The sequence below is a fragment of the Ptychodera flava genome, chromosome 6, assembly GCF_041260155.1.
Source record: "Ptychodera flava strain L36383 chromosome 6, AS_Pfla_20210202, whole genome shotgun sequence".
Lineage (NCBI taxonomy): Eukaryota > Metazoa > Hemichordata > Enteropneusta > Ptychoderidae > Ptychodera > Ptychodera flava.
Window position 1 is genome coordinate 43,682,671 of NC_091933.1, and position 17,947 is coordinate 43,700,617.

Below are 17,947 nucleotides of genomic sequence, written 5' to 3' on the forward strand. Positions count from 1 at the left end.
GTGTGCTTGCTACATTGAAGGTTACTTTATACTGTCACCTGTTCCAATTTTGCCACAGTTACCATGGAAAGAAAATCTAAGCAATCACAGATTTCAAGCAGGTGGCCGCTTTTTAAAAACAGCGCCCTCACATGGGCATTTTGAATACAAGGAACGCCCCTTTGACCATATATGGGCATATTTAGATTACAGGTGATTGTATACCTTTAAGGCCCGCGAGTGTTGTCATTTTCCTTTGATAAAAAAATGGAATATGCTTTCATAGCTACCATCTTTGGGCTCTTCAGAAGAAAAGTCTTTACCTCTTTGTCTTCCCAACATAATTGTCAGTGTTAACATAACAATGAGAATACTCTCTCAGTGACTTGAACATGACTATCTTGTTTTGGTACTTTTACCGTAAAGCTGAATGTGACAATCAGTTTGACACATAGAATTGACATGAGCCAACTTAAAAAAATTGTTTTAAACGGAAAATCTGCACGATTCCCCCCCCCCCCCCCCCCCCCGATTCCCCCCCCCCCCCCCCCCCCCCCCCCCCCCCCCCCCCCCCCCAGTACTGTATATCACATTCCAGTCTGCTTGAAGGAAATATGTATAGTGTAAAGTGACCAAGCACTTCCTGTAGATTCAGTTGTGATGAAATAGGTATTTCACAGGCATTTCACAGATTTGCTTTCATGTAATGTTCATCACTGTTTCAGCTGGTGTCTTTGTTGGGTGTCATTGAAAGGTCAAGTGCCATCATGGGGTCATCTTCAGGGCTGATGCGCACCTGGACCAATATAGTTATTTGTGATGCATTTGAACCAACACAATTATTTGCAAAGTTGAACGAATAAATTTATAGGGCCTGGTTATCTTTGGACGTGAGACAAGTTTTGAAGCCATGCAATGCATTACTGTAAACTCTCACATACCTGTTATGTCTTTGTGAAGATTAAATAGATTTTTTAAATTCATTTTTCGTCAGTAAAAAAGACTTGATGGCAAGTAGGGGTGAGCATGATATTTGATAACATAACATGTTATTTTGTAAATTTTGTTGGGACATTCAGAAATGCAGACACAAGAAGTGCATAAATAATAGGGACTGTTTCAAGTCATGACACAATTTTGTAGAATAATACAAATTTCCATTTCCACAACTGATTTATCAGACTGGTTTATTGTATGCAGTTAGAATGTGATTGTAAGTTCATATGTACAAACAGTTACAAAATTCATTTTAAAGCTTATCAACAAAAGTTAGCAATATTGCTAAAGTGTACAGAACAAAAAGAATAGCATGATAGATACAAATTCAGTGTCGGTATGGCCATCTCCTCTTTATGTGTCTGCTGTGTTTAAGATTTCAAATCACCGCATATGATGTGTGTGTAACAGTGTTATCAGAGATATATGATTTGGTAAAGCCATAATGAATGGACAACCTCAGTAGTAACTGCAAGACTATCTATTTATCCTGGCACACAAATACCAGAAGCGCTATCTAGTGTTATTAAATTGACCAATATGTTCTCAGTCACCGACAGATCATACCCTTCATGTAAATTACAAAATGTGCAAATTTCAACAGTGCATATCAGATGAAATCCTTGTTACTTAATTACCATAATTATCATTTTTTGCAATTATTCCACTACAGTTGTTTTCAAAAAAAACCCTGATGTGTGGTGCTTGTCAACTCAACATCTTGAGAGAATGTTCATCTATTATTGTCAGTCATAGAATATTCATTTAATGTACAGTAATGTTATCATTTTTCCATTATTTTTTTCTTGTTCAGCTTGATGAGTCAAATCAATTAACACGGAGTACCAGAGCTTTTGAAATAATGGAATATTTCTAAAACCACTGTCATCTTTTTTCAAAGGCATGTCTAAATGTTGTGAAAGACTGGAACAACACTAATCATCAGAATTTACTTTAACTGCAGGAAGCTATCTGTGGAATGTACAAAGGAAACTCTTTATCATGATATATTTACATAATTATTGGATATTGGTGACAATTATGAATTTACATGTACATGCCTAGAAATGGGATTGAAAGTTTTAAATAACAACAGCTCTGAACCTGTTCAACCTCGAGTCCACTTTCACCGTTGGTAACAATGATGAAAGTGGTGGTGCCAGGGTTATCATAGTGGTATATACTTGCAAGGTGAATTTGCCATGGCTAAAAACTGCACTGCTTTGGAATCTCTGAAGGTCTAAATAAATACAAAATGGTGAAACTTTGGTGAGAAATTATGACATCTGAAATTTCAAAAATGTGACTAACAGCAAAATAACTTAAAAACACTGGTATTGCACAGTATCAAACAATTTTAGGAAAAGTGTCATATCAATATGCCAAAGCTGAATAAGAGGAAGAGATCACCTTACTTGACATACAATTTATAATAATATATCAGTGTAACATGGAGGATGAATGTACCACACTTGGTTGTTGTATGTATGAATAAATACTTACAACAAAAAAAGCTCTATGAGTGCAAAATGGCAAATCTGCTATCTTAGAAATTACAATTTTTCAGAGAGTTTGGCTCTACAGCTGCTAAGGGCAGTCAAGTGACACTGCATTAATACAGTATGCCTAAACATTTTACAAGACGTTTGATGCATTTCTTGTTTTGTTTCACATTTTAACCCTTTGAACCCGGCTCGGACATAAATGTCCGATGACGTCATAGAGTACCAGGGGGTCAGGGTGCAAAGGGTTAAAGACTCATCTGGTAGGACCAGACACAACCTAACAGAATCAAACTTTTGTGTTTCACTGGAGATGTACGGTATGTGTGAAGGCAACGGTGAAATGAGACAACCCGGAGAACAAATATTGGAAAGTGCTGAAATTGACAGCATGTTATGTGCATTTAGACATACAACCTGTGTAAGTTCAAATAAATACAAACATACCACAGCTATTAAGTTACAGTACCATGATAAACTACCATTTTGGTATTACAAAATATGACATGAACCACACTACACCAAAAGCTTCATCAGATGTTTTACACAGTGATACAATTGAAATTTACTAGCTCACTTCAAAGTCTATAAAGATTGCACATGTCCATCTCGGAGGCTGAAATGGAACATAAGCAGTGTGCGAAATTAAGAGAAAATAGCTTCAGGTCATAAGGACCTGCACCAAGCCAAAGCTTCAGGTCCTTACAGAAAACTGCCGGTCCTCAATAAATGCTGTTGTTAATGCTGTTGTTATCGACCATTAAAGTCAACACTCTCTCGACTAATTACTATGCTTTTGAATGTTGTAATATTTAATTTTTCATGTCCTTTTATCAATACAAAAGGACTATTGTTCACATAGATTGCAGAATAGAGTAAGTTAATGCATCATTCAGCAGCTACATGATCTGAAATCTGAAAAAGATCACAGCCCTCATCTTCCTCACTGTCATGCGCACACATTTATCAATGTTTTCCACCACGGGGGGGACTATAGGACTAACAGGAGAATTTGACCTTTTTTAGCCATGTCAAATCCCCCACTTTCGGACCATAAAGTGATGTCAAACACCCAGGGGCCGGCGAATACAGGCTCATGCACTGACTACGTGTGGGTGATGAAAGCAAGACATTTTGTCTCTCAGTCTATGGGAGATGATGTTCTCTATATGGCTGTGTAAAATTGTACAATACACCAGGGCATGTGATATTGTGATTTGAAAATGCTTAGCGAGCTGAAAATCACTTCTGAAATTAGCCAACGTGAGTGGTAGAGGAGGGAGTGAATACCCTAGTACCCTGAAAACGGTCATGAGTAAGGGGACTGTATGAATAATTTTTATGCAAACATTGATCACTATGTCTTTTTTAATTGTAATGTAAAACAGAAGGAAGAAAATACTTGGTATGTATTTTGATATGACGTATGGCTTACTTTCAAAATTTTTCAAAAATTAATTTGCTTAAATGTGGCCTCTGTTGCATTCATGAAGAAACAGGTGAAGGTATACTTTTAATTAAAAGGACAAGTATCGTAACTTTTTTCTCGATTATAGAAATTGCAGACAACATGAATGACACACGTTGCCACTCGCGGAAATGAATGCATATTTTCTGATTGAAAAGTTTTCACTGAGCGATTGCTGGGTCTCATCGCCTTTTAAGGGGATTCTGAAAAGTTTGACGGACACTCTATACTGCTGAAAACGATCGCGACACGATCAGTTAATGATACCGTAAAATATTAAAAGACGTAATTTTTTGCGATATTTAGGCGTAGAGCCCAGGATGATGGTGAGTTTTGCATGCCGCGCCTGTCGTAAAACGGTATACATCGTAACAATTTGAAGCCCTACTCTCGGCCTCTGAGAGTATACACGACAAAACTATTATGATAAGGCAACTCTGTTATTATAAAATGTACACTTGTTATCACGTCGATATATCGTGCTAACAGTCGGTCTTGTGAACTTTGGTTGAAGACCAACGAGCAAGCAAGATGTTCTAGCGGTCCAGAAACAAACGTAGCGAAACGTGAACTTGACTGTCGACTGCAGGTAGCACTATTGGGCTGTCGTGTAACATCTTATCCTTGTATTGGGCGTAGTTCAAAACCATGGAGGTAAAAAAATACCTCCATGTTCAAAACCAAATATGTTTAGGCAACAGCACTGTACTCTTAGTAGGTTTTTGTCTTAAACTCTTCTATGAACAGTTTATGTTTTGAACGCACAATTGAAAATCAAAGCAAAGAAAACGGAGTCAGTTTGATAAAAGCATTGTTGCACCAAAATAAATCCATTCCATTGCTAGAATCTGCATGCACGGACGTAATTCATACTGATCTGAATGTAATCAGCTACACCGTGCTATGCGCCTCGATCGGAGATATTAGACTCCGTAAATGTAAAACGTCGAAAGACAAAAAATTACTATGTTGCGACATTGTCACCCTTTCCCCGTCTGGCCTACCATAGATCGAATTCCCCACTACCAGGACACGAAGTGCGATCAATATCCCGTCTTGCCCTGCACTCCCACGGTGGAAATCATTGATAGGTGCATGACATTCAAGTCTGAATCACATGATTCAAAGTTAGTCATTATCTGCATCTGTTACAGGTCTTGACGGAGAAATTTTCATCATCTATTCCAAATTCCAGTCGGTCATAAGGACCGACATGTTGCTAAAAACTTTCGGCCCGGCGAGAAATCTGTCGGTCTCGGACCGTCGGACCGACGTTAATTTCGCACACTGAACATAAGCCCTGTAGCGTTTTGTAGTTCATGTGCATACACTGACAGATTACCAGAGAGCAGTTTTACAAGTGGCTGCTTACACTCTGATCTTGAGTTAGATCACCATCATGGAGATCATGGTCATCTAATCTACTTTTATCAACTTCAATGTCAGATGATGATCCTATCAGGTCTTCTCCAGTGTCTGACTGACTTTGTAGAATCGGCCCTGTCATGAGAAATCAAATCATGGCAATCAGTACTTGTACTATCAAAATGAAATACTTTAGGTTACATAAAAGTTGATATCAGGTGAACTGATGCTCTTCAAAGTAGTTGTTGGCTTATTCATCTTAAAAAATGTTGAACCTAAAATAAATGAATGCAACACTTAATAAGTTGGAGATCTAGAAGAGGTCCATTGTAATACCCCAGGATTTAACATAATTGGTAAAACACTGTCTATTCAATAGATTTGATATGTGAAACCAAGAACAGCAACTGATTGGAGTGAGAAAATGATCAAAAACTGTACCAATCTTACCTGAAAAGGTCTTTCACCTGGAAAGCTAGGAATTTCAGGTGCCTTGTTGAATTACTATTACTGTGGACCTTGAATGCTGGAAAATTCCAGCGAGATCAGATATGTTCTCTATGTCTTTGGCATGTGGGAAAACATTGGCAGTCATGGGTTGCTGACAGAGTTTGCTATATATCATTTTGGCTACAACCATCAGGTCAATTCGTTCATTTGATTATTGAACTGGAAAACACACAAATTGAAACTTACCTGTTAATGTGAATACATCAGAAGTAGATAGATGAGAATCAACACCAGACGATGTTGCTTGCACATATTCACCAGTTGTTGTACCAGTAATGGACGAGGCACTAACAATGACTAAAGTTGGTTCTGATTGGCTGACTTCTGAGGTCATGTCAGATGCAGTAATATCCTATCAAAATAAATATAAACAGCACATGTGATACATTTAATTTATCAGTCCTTTATTTTTTTAAGTTCTGTATCTTTAGCTTACACTAAAATGCTGTTTCCTTGGTCCCTGTTGAATATGGGTATTTAGATTACTACAGCTACTTATCCTATGTTGGACAAATTAATAACCACAGGTCTGTTGAAGGTCAATAAAGACTCAACTGTAACATTGCAAAACTTTAAAAACAAGTTTCACAATCTATCAGTTTCCTTGTTGGTAGTTGTCAGCATTACTTTTCTCTGGAATGTTGCCGAAGTCATATCAATGTACCCTTGTAGTCCAAAGCATGGCTGATTACCTGTTCCATTAATTCATGTTGCGATATGAGTTGTCCCTGGCTGGTGATGTGTTGTTGTACTGCTAAATCTGATTGGCTAATCTGTGATGACAGGTGTTCATGGCTATCCTGACTTATGTCATCTGATTGGGACACGTTGTGTAAATCTAAAACAAAATCAAAAACATATCTAAAGTACAATTTACAGATACTATGAACTTGTAGGTTTATGAGCGTTATGCCTTTTCCTGAGGTGTCTCTGAACTATATCACTGTGTGAAAGTTCTGTTGTGTATACTTACACCAGCATACTGCCACTGTTTTCAGCATACTGCCACTGTTTTGTGATTGAAGTATTCCACGATACACACAGAAAAACAGACATACGCACAGATGACACAGACACACATGCCCATTTCATATCAGGTTTAACACTTACCATCTGATTGGCTGATGCTATCTTGTAGTTCTGACTCGGTATGGTTGATGGTACATGTAGATGAGATATCAGCACTGCTCAGTGAAGGAACTCCTGAATGGGATGATGTAATGATGATGTGTGCGTTGTTCTGAGGGTTCATTTGAACTGTCACATTTTCATTGCTGTGTAAGGCATCAGACTACAGGTGCAAAAGATATCAAAATTACAATGTAGGTAGAAGTTATTAAGTGAGGAAGAGGAGTTCAATTCATCATACATTCCACAAACCCACAAGTGCACACACGCATAGAGATACTTAAATTTATTATTAATGCGCTCGTACACATGGGTTTGTTTGTACCACTATCATGTAAATATATTTGGGCATTATTAGTCTGCAGAACACATGGTGTCCTTTTAATTCTGGATGAGAACTATCAGAGATCATATTTCACACTGCCTCCTGCCTACACTTACAGAATTACATTTTCTGGTCCATCTAATATCAAATAGAAAACTAAACTTTGCCTAAGTCAGGAACACCTCGGAACAGTAAACCATGATTTCAATCTACTGTTATGGAAAGTTTTCAACTGAGCATTGACTTTTTCATGGACTAGCTAGCATTGGAATAGTGTTCAGTGACTAAAACATTTTTTAGAAAATCAATGATTTTACCAAGAGAAGAAACGACACAGCTACTGTCACAGTGAAATTTTGTCTTACTTTTGATTTATAGTCTCTGATATGCATGTTTGTGGAGAAACTCACACATGTTGATATCTGAGCCAGAAGAACTGACACACTTACCACTGGAACAGTCTGAACGATGATTTGATCAGTTGACGTGGGTGAACCTGACAGAGATGTGGGTACATGTTGTGGGTTCTGTATGAGGAAAGCTCCAGGTGCTAGTGTCATTGTAGACTGCATGACTTCGTAGGACTGGTACATACCCTGGTTAGATCCATCTTCTTCAGAATCAGCTGGTGCTACTGTTGTTGTGGTAATAGTTGCGGCACCGTCTGGGTAAGGGAAAGAGTTGATGGAGACAAAGTGAGAAACATGTAACGGGGACACAGAAAGTATCAACAGAAAAGAGAGGAAACAAATATATGAAGCAAACTGTACATACGGACGAGAAAGTGACCAAAAAGAGGAACTATGTTGTATGTGATGAGATCTAACATCAATTGTCTCATTTGCAGGGATAGACAAAAAAGCAGTCCAACTGAAAGACAGTTTTTATTGTGTTCATTCAGTTTTTAATGCTGGTACATACACTTTATAATATGGATGTTGGGGATATTTGTATGTACACTGTAGGTTTGGTGGGTATCGAAGCCTCTCATCTCCATTGCCCTATGACGGTAGGTTGTGCCTGCTATACTGAAAACTATAAGGACAAAGCAAACTCAACTCACCTCTCTGTGGTATTGGAATAGGTACACGGACAATGAATTCCACTCACCTCTCTGTGGTATTGGAATAGGTACATGGACAATGGTTGGTTTAACACTGACTTGATCCATCCTGGTTATTTTTACTCTTGGTGACAGGTGAGGGCGCTCTGGTTTTTGTTTGGTCAGTGGACCAGGATTGATTCTCAGACTTTCAATTATTGCTGCAAACAGAAATAAGGTGATGACAGATAAACCTGAGAAAACCCTATGTACTATCATTGCAGTTTGTAACATATGGCTGTACCTCATCAAAGGAGTGATGTGACTTGCTCTTAGGCATAGGTTTCTGAGGTGATGCATGCATTATTTGTCTTATACTGGTAGAATGTGATGACATTTCAGCACATCAAGTACATCAAGTAGGAGCTATACAACACACTGTTGTACATGAAAGTTGTTATAGCTGACTTACCAGACAGTGTCATACTTGAATGATCTTGGATGTGTCTCTTCAATGCCCACCATTTACTTCGCAGCCACTGAGGAGAACGAACACTGGAAATAATGAAATACAGAACACAGAAAATGAGAGGAAAGACTGAACTCTTCCACCCAGGTTTATCACATGTGAAAATAGCACTTCATGGCATGCAGTTTTACAATTCTCCAAGATGACTTAGAGTCTCAAAAGTAGGTGTCAGAATAATCGGTTTTCTGATGGGGTTGCAACAAGGGTTATTTTACTGGAGAAGTAGAAAAAGACAAATTAACATGAAGTCATACTGAACAAACAAATGAAGATTTCAAAATGATTTCTGAACATCATTACCTTTGCCATCCATCTGACAGCTTCACCCAATTAATTTCATTTTCATTTTGTACACCTAGTTCTTCAATTCTTTAAACAATATATGGGAAAGACATAGGATTAAAAATGCTGTGCAAAGTATAACAACAGAAAAACATACTTGATCAGTTTGCTTTTCATACACATTGAATGATTTGGCTGATTTACTGTATTTTGTGTCACTTTCTGACCTGGGATACAGAAAACAATCCAAACAATAAATGCTGTGTTTATCTGTAATCGTAAATGCTTGCAAAAGTAATACAAACAGAACACCACAAAGAAATTTACCATCTAAAATTTACATTATCAAAGACATTCCTTATAAAACTGCCATAATATTGTTTTTCCTTCAACAGTCTCAATAAACTCATATTTCCTTTTTTCATGAATGTAAGAAGACATTTTAGAGGATACAACCATTCCTGTCTCTTGAAAAACCAGTGCAGTGATGGAGTATTGCAAAACCATGAGAAGGAATGCATAACTCATCACATAAACTACATACCTGTTGAGTAGCAGTCTATCGTCGTCTTTGGACCATTCAGTACCCCCTGTTTGTTTCCAGTTCAAATAATTTAACCACTTGGATCTGCATTGCTTTTCAGATCGTGTACCAACTCTCTCAGCTACGGCTGCCCATGATATGCCTGATGTGATACTTTCACCTTCAATGACATTGCTCAACTCATAGACAGCAGTGGTCAGGCGGTTTTCTTCTTCAGGAAACCATTTACCTACATTGAATAAAAAAATATATCCCAATATGAGCTATGGCTTCAATAGCCAATTTTATGGTTTATATAAAAAATGAATATATTTAAATGTATTTTGACTAATGGTAAATATTTTTTCCATTGCAAATGACAGAAAACATTAAATTTGCTTATGATAATGTTGAGATGCATTCGGAAAGTAAAGTTTAAATTGAATAGACCATCGCTGGTATCAGTAAAGAGGTCAAAGCAGTATTTGCCTCCAAGTTCAGTCAAGTATTTTTTTTTAAATACAGAACTGTTCTAATGTACCTACCAGAGTGATTACTGTCTTTGAGTATAAGACGGCATCTATCTTTGACAGAAGATGCACTTCTTCCAAGTGCTGCACCAATTGCTGCCCAATCATTACCATGCTTGCTATGTAATCTGAAATAATTCAGATATATTTCTGTTTATTGGTTTGTTTTCAACAGAGACACTTTAATGAGAACACCTATATGTATTGCTTCACTGTTCGCACTTTTAATAGTGGTTTTAATTTAGAAATTACTTACTCTTTTAGCTTTTCTGTTTCTTCAGGTGTATATCTGCAACACAAAATATAACCATGATTATGCATTGGTTGAGATCACCGCATTGAGCCGGCAAGTTTCCTCAATCATGTTATGCCACTGTTTCAATATGCCATGTGACAAAGTCAAAGCTGATTACAATAAATGAATAATACTTGAGGTGTAATAAATTGAAATACAAACTAGTAATTCATCTTTCTATAGCTTACTTTCCCATGTGATTTTTACTGTCGTACATCCGAAGAACTCTCCTGTAGATGGCAAATAGTGGCCTATTCAGACCCTTGGCAATGGAACGGTAAAAATCTTTCCTTTCATCCTTGGTCATATCAAAGATTATCTCTTGTGGATCCCTAAGACTGCGTGCCTGGAAACAGGTCAGTAAGTATTACATTAGCAGGGTTAAACATGCAAGTGTATGTAATTCACAGATAAGCACACTGTATTTATATTCAGTATTTGCTTAAGTTTCTACTTTTTTGATAGAACCAGTCAACAGCTTACAAACACAACATGTACATCGCTGACAACCAAATTCATGTCATCATATTCGACATTCCCAATGACAGCATCCTGAAAATCAATGCATATTCATCAACAGAATACAATGAACACAAAATACATGACAATTTACTGTGCCCCATCATGAACAAAAGTGTTCATTAACTCTGTGTTGTGTAAATACAGAAAAGAAAATTCTAGCATAAGTTCTTTTGATAATGGAGAGGTGCACATATGTTTTATTGTAGAAAATTAATAATTAAATCCAGAACTATGAAATCAAAATACACACAACAGTTCTTGAAAATCTTATGCAAAATTTACAAAACAGTTCATTTCATTTTCTGCAGTGATTCAATGACATAATCTAATAATATAATCATAACTTTTTAAAAGGATAATTACTGTGCAAATACATGGAAGATGACAAGATGATGAAATCATAATGGAAGATGAAAGAAGACATACCTTGACATATTCATCAATGTTTTGTTGAAGAATCATGATCTCATCTTTGGACCACATACCCTGCTTCCACTTATGACCTGTAAAATCAATTGGTGGTGAGCCTCAGAAACGCATCTCTGTTTTGGTAACTTTTCACACATGTTCATCAAACACGTAAGTAAAAGTCATTGCAATAGTATTTCATGGTTGAAGTACAGAGAAAATATAATGACAATAATAATTTTATGTAGCTTTCACTAATCATGTTCTGCATAACCTTGCTGTCTACACTACAATAGAAGTGACACGCACTGATAACCTAGAGCGATGTCATACAAAAACATTGAAATTAAGAAGTTTATGGTCTAATTTGTTGTAAAATAACAGCCGTAGATGAATTACCTTTACATGCTAAGGTGTCTTTGTCTTCTTTGGTTGTAAACCAACACTGACTTACAGGGTCCGGATCAGCTTCTTCAGTAAATGCTTCACTACCCTGTGGAAGCTAACATAGACAACTCAAGATTAGCACTGTATGGTCAGCCTGTGAGTATGCTGTATGGTCAGCCTGTGAGTATGCTGTACTGTCAGAACAGTCAGGCTGTGATTTAATCAGCACAGTCAGGCTGTGATTAATGGAACAGCAACACCACAGATAGCATGGACCCCAAGATTTCTGAATGCATAAACTTTTATTACCAATTCTTAATAGAATGCCAAAACTCTGGTTACAATCCGTAACATACACAGTTATCATATCAGAAGTATAGCTTGGATCAAGGGAAGGTGAGTTTTAAAAGTGAGAACGACAATCTGAAAAATTAAAGTAACAACTAAGTTACAACCTGATAACACACTTTCCTGTTTGTATACAATATTTAATATGCAGAATGCACAACAGTTGCTGAATTTATGGATCAATATTTCTTGAGAACCAGTGATCTAAAATGCACCTAACTCTTGTTTACTGTCAGCTGCTGTGATCTGATTGTGATACTAAATGATTTTGTCCCTGGCAACTTGTCTTACCGTAGCTCCTGTTTCAGATGGTTCAGTTGTTGTTAATCTTTGCTGTAACTCTTCATTTGTTGGTTCTTGTGTGGGTAGATTTTCACCCTCCACACCTGCAGAGTAATTTAGGAATGAAAGTCATGAAAAAAGTGCAGAGTGATACAATGGTAATGGAAATAGAAGATCTCTGCATATAATCCAAGTCAAAACACTACAGATGGAGATTAATTATAATATGGTATGTACACATAATGTATACTAAATGTATTTTTTACAACTTTCAATACTACAAAGCTACATATACATTCAATACATCTTGTTCCTTCAGTATATTACTGAAATGTGCATAATAATGGTCACTTTATTCTAGAAGAGAAGTTTCGCAATATCAAACTCTGATGTACTGTTTCCATGAAAGCTTTCCAAAACCATAGACAGTAGAGAAACTACTGTCTATGACAGAAAGAGGTTCAGGCAAAATGGAAGTTTAACAAGAATACTGCATGCAGTAAATTTCATTTTTACCAGAGTGTTTAAGTTCATATGATTTAAGCTATTGACAAAATTTCAGCATATGTTTACGGACACTTGAGCTTTACCTGGAATCACAACCAATTCATCTACCATTGAGGACAAACTCTGGCCTACAGTCTGGGCAGCTACTTCACCTTCATCATCCACACGAGGGCGCTTTTCATCAGCTTCATTCACGTCATCTTCTGCCTTTCTCTTTTGAGATTCTTCATCCTCATTGGCTTTGCATTGAGTGAAAAAGAACTTGGAGTGATTTGCCAGGCTTGGATAAAACACCATGATTGCTTTTCTAACCCATCAATTTCTCTCATGTTGAGTTCATGAATAACAAAACAAAAACCCGACATACATGATACAACCAAAAGCAAACAGCAACAAAATTTACACTGGAATTAAAGGGACATGATGAAAACTATGACAGATATGTTAAACTAATGACACTGTCATCACCATCGTAAAATGTTTCCTATCCCTCTGTTTTACCAATCACAATATATCTGCATTGCACTCCCTAAGCATCTACTAATAATCATGACAACTGGTAATTTGGTCAGCTTTACTGGCCGGCGCAAGCTTATCCAAAGCTGTAATTGACTTAAATAGCTTGCAGAAATTTATCTATGATAGTAATTACTTTCATAAACAGGTTGGCAAAGCTTTAATACTTTTTAAGAATGCGCAAATGAAAACACTTGCATTGTTGGGTTAGGTTTCTAACTACTCTCTCATCTCATATTTCACGGCGATGAGGGACCGTGCATATTTCTAAGGTGGAATACCTTCACTTTATTTTGGCAGTAAGAATTGCTCAGTTGATATTTTTCAATCGTTTTTCCAACATTTTTTGGTATATTTTGGGATTGGTTTGTCCTTGGTTTTAGACTGTACTGTATTGTTTTCTGTAAACAAAACTTTGACACTAGTATCCTCCGTGCGGGTACTAAAAGCTAAGTTGCTTGGAGCTGAAAGTTGTGAAGTGATTGGTTGGTTGTTAATAGTCAGAAAGAGTACCTGTATTCTCTGCAGTAGTTGGTATCCCATGGATGATAATACATGCAGTGGTCGTGTTTACGTCAACTGTTTCACCAGCGTTAGTTTTAGTTTCACAATTGGAGCTTAAATTCAAAGGCATTACATCGGGATCAATCTGCTTCTCTTCCATGGTTCAACTTCTGAAATAAACATGACACACAGCTCATAAGAATGTTTCTCCAGTACTGTTTGGTAGGATTATCTTTTTTTTTAATCTTTTCAATAATTTATCCGGGTCTTTAAAATCATCTAATGACCCCCTTGAAAATAAAATGAAGCATGTAAATATTTAGGTAACGCAGACTGTGCACCCAAACAAGGCAATTTGAGTATTTGCGTTAAATCCTAGAGTAATAATGAGTGATAATGGCATGATAGCAAATGTACTTTAAACCAACCAAAATTTTCTCAGAAGAAAAACAATTACAAGAAATACAAAAGAAAAGGTTTTAACAAAATTTAATGAACTTGAAAGTTTTGAAAATAGATGGAAATGAAAGACTTCAAAGGCTCCAATGTAACTTTCTTGAATGAACTAATTGCACCCTGGATTCAGGTTGAACTCAGGCTGATAATAATAATATTGCCAAATAATGATGTATCTGATCACCCCTATCTTTGGGCAAACAAATTCCAGAATGTAACCCCTTACCAAGAAAAGAAAACTCTTGGGGCCCAAGTTTCCTCGGATTGCTGCACTGACCATAAGTGCAGAGTAATAAACAAAGTTATGGCTAAGATCCCAATTTAGTGGTAACTTATCACCAAAGAAGCATCTTCATCTCCTTCTCCCCACAGTGAACAATGCCTACAATGACACTGCAGAAGAAAATGCAATCTTTTCAGTGGGGCAAATTTTTTCAGCATTATCTCTCAACAAATTGACTGACTGTGTACAACTTTTTATTAGCGAACAATGGACTAAAATCACAACACAGTCAATGTCAACAACTACCAGGGCTCGAAATTAGCGGTAGTCCCGCGTCCACAGACTACCAACTTTTGCATGCAAGGGGCTACCAAAGTCCATGAAATGGTAGCCCACACGGACTACCAATGCCTGGGACATGAAATTACTTAGTGGGCGGCATGATATTGATCGATGTGAGATGACCGACGATCATACAGTCCACCCAGCTGTACACAGAAAGACCAGACTATGACTTTGTTAAGCAAATTGAAAGGCGACAGTGCAGTTGAATTTGTTGCGATAAACTTTCAATAAAATATCATTATCTGAAGTGATGTACTTGGATGACAGACTCGGGAAATGATAGCCAATGAAAATTCATTTTCATACTTATTTAATCATAATGTATCAATCACAATTAAACACAAAATTATTCAAACTGCCAAGAAAAAGAAAACTGTCGGACCATCAACAAATTATATTTTCCGAAGTGTACGAGATCATCCCATGATAGTGTACTATGGTGGAGAAATATAGCCAAACTGCCATGAAAGTATCATAACTGTACCAAGTTGTTGTCCTGAAATTCATAGCCAATCTATTTTTACGTTTACACGTGCTGAGTGAAAAGTTGTTGTCATGGCAAACATCAAAATTTGCATACAAGCTCTGCGTATGTGTGAGTAGGTTGTCAAACTTTGAGGCGTCACCGTTGTCCACTGAACATGCTATACCGTTCTCCTAAGGCTATGATCTGCAGATATTGATGTCAAATGACTAGAAAAATCAATAGAATCATGAAAAATAAATCCTTCATTGTCTAGATATATATAAAAATATCCTTTACAAAAACTCTTCATTCATGCATGGGCTACCAGACCTTGTCACTGGGCTACCAACTTCAGAAAATGGTAGCCCAATGGGACTACCAGGGGAAAAAAGTTAATTTCGAGCCCTGACTACTGATGTAAGAACCTGGGATTGAGGACTGCCACTTTAAATACAAAACCAAAAGTACCATTTTGTAAACCCTGGTAACTTTTCTCCCCGACTGTGATTGAACTTTCTTGTTTTTATTAGGGGTGGCATTACAATAAGTTCAATGTTCAACAGGAATCTTAATTCCATAAGTTTCCTCAAACCCAAATCATCCTTAGAAAAATGCAGTTTATTGAACTCATTGCCAGGCTCTTTCAATGTAAATTGAAGCAAATAATGGCCGATGAACATTTAACTATCAATAACTCCATCAGTTGATGGTCATCAATATTGGATTTTTGTGTGTTTGGATATGTAACAAGACAAAACTGATCAATGTATGATATTTCTAAAACTGTAACAGAAGTACTCTTTTATGATCGAGCTCACAAAGTGTCCTGCACATACACACCAATACACACATACATTCCAATTAATAGTCAGACAGTGCCAGAGGGAGCTTGAACAGCTTCTTAGGTCGAAAAACTGAATTATCTTGATTGTAATCCATATGAGATATATTTCAAGAAATTACTATTTCGTTTTTAGTGAGAATAGTACTACGAAAGTCAAAGTTACAGTGTCCAGTATGACCAGGTGTCACAATGCTGAAGAAATGTTATCAGTTCGTCAATCATCTACAAATGTTACCAGACCTCAGGAAGACAAACTGATGTAGTACCATGAAAAGTTAACATTTGACATAAAATTATGCTGAAGTTCCAATCAAGCAAGGCATTTTTCACTTTATTGAGTATACTTGGGTCTGAGGGTCTGGCAGGCAATACTTAGGAAGTCTGTTCTTGACACTGAAGGGTGTAAAAGGGATTTTTCCTACCTCTGAAGGATATAGGAATGAGTTGATGGGGGAAGTGATACCTTACGCAGTAGCCCAAAAAAGTTTACTGTTATAATATGCTTTATCTTAGGAGTGGGTGTATCTCTCAGACATGAAAAGTCGAACTGTCTGACACCAATATGATTTGTGAATGTAATTTTATTGATTAATTGGCTGAAGAAATGACTCGGAAGACAACAATTAATTACAAAAGGAATATTTGAGAAATATCTAAGAGCACCATAACACAAAAATGTTAGTTAATTTATTTCAAAGCTCCTGTAACTCACATTTTATTATGATTGCTTACCGGACCATATTTTTTCGTTTTACAGTGTACATCCAAGAATCACCTAAATAACTAAACTCAATTGCAAATTCACATTCTGTACACACAACTTGTTTGACAGTGTACATATAATCGTCATTTGTGCAAGCCCTTACCAAACTTCACAACAGGTAACCTATATACTGCTTTCCTTGGATTTGATAAAACTTTGTCATCTTGTAAATTACCACCCTTGACGTTTAATAGTTCCTAATCCTACGGCCCCTTCATTGTATTCGTAATGGGATGACTAAAAAAAATTAACCATCTATTTTTTACATCCATGATTTGACGCACTAAAATTGAAGCATATGCTTTATGATGGACATAGATTTTTGGAACACAGCTGGGTGGGTACATTGTAAAGTAAGCTGTAACCGATTATATCCGCGGATGTCCCTTCTACGAATATTACAACATACCACTTGTAGTTCATTGTAAAGCATCGTTCGTAACACTCCTGAAAAAAACACATGGAACCGGAAAATGGGTAGCCATGACGGTACACGGTCGAAAGAAATTCATATGTGACATAATCTCAACCAGATCTGAAGAGTGTATGTCGCATTCTTTGTCGGTTTTTCTAACGTCTAATAAACACGACTGTAGAATCTGGTATATTACACACACGTGCACGAATTCTGGAAAATGACTTACTTCCTGTTTTCGTCCGGGAACTTTTGGAGATTTTGAAATGCCAGGATGAGAAAATACCAGGATGTCTACAGAGAAGGCGGAGACAATATGGCGGAAAAAGTAGTTCTATATATGTCACATCACCACCACATTTCAACTACATATCAAGAGCATGGTAATTTTGGGATGCATACATCTAAAACTTTAACACTGATTCTTTTCAGCTAATAAAAAGAAGAAGAAAATACAAGCTGACTAAAGAGAATACTGAAGTCTGTG

General features: G+C 36.9%; 1 protein-coding gene across 1 annotated transcript; it reads right to left on the minus strand.

Annotated features, from left to right (window-relative positions):
- Positions 1-1,149: 1,149 nt before the first annotated feature.
- LOC139135899 (cyclin-D-binding Myb-like transcription factor 1) lies at positions 1,150-17,799 on the minus strand. The gene is made up of 18 exons (XM_070703675.1): positions 17,690-17,799; positions 13,958-14,118; positions 13,012-13,167; positions 12,431-12,525; positions 11,804-11,906; positions 11,423-11,499; positions 10,663-10,820; positions 10,436-10,468; positions 10,195-10,307; positions 9,671-9,899; positions 9,145-9,213; positions 8,788-8,870; positions 8,384-8,536; positions 7,723-7,937; positions 6,931-7,111; positions 6,513-6,658; positions 6,007-6,172; positions 1,150-5,445 (listed from the first exon to the last, which is right to left on the minus strand). Exons 2-18 carry the CDS (start codon positions 14,106-14,108, stop codon positions 5,300-5,302), a joined length of 2,274 nt encoding a protein of 757 aa, XP_070559776.1. The 5' UTR covers positions 14,109-14,118; positions 17,690-17,799; the 3' UTR covers positions 1,150-5,299.
- Positions 17,800-17,947: the final 148 nt, after the last annotated feature.

Excerpts from the sequence above, each read along its gene's own strand:
- LOC139135899 (XM_070703675.1), bottom strand. The coding sequence starts at position 14,108 with ATGGAAGAGAAGCAGATTGATCCCGATGTAATGCCTTTGAATTTAAGC. Across the intron at positions 11,500-11,803 it reads AGACACCTTAGCATGTAAAG|GTCATAAGTGGAAGCAGGGT; the intron begins GTAATTCATCTA and ends TTGATTTTACAG. Across the intron at positions 6,659-6,930 it reads TAGCATCAGCCAATCAGATG|ATTTACACAACGTGTCCCAA; the intron begins GTAAGTGTTAAA and ends ATTTTGTTTTAG.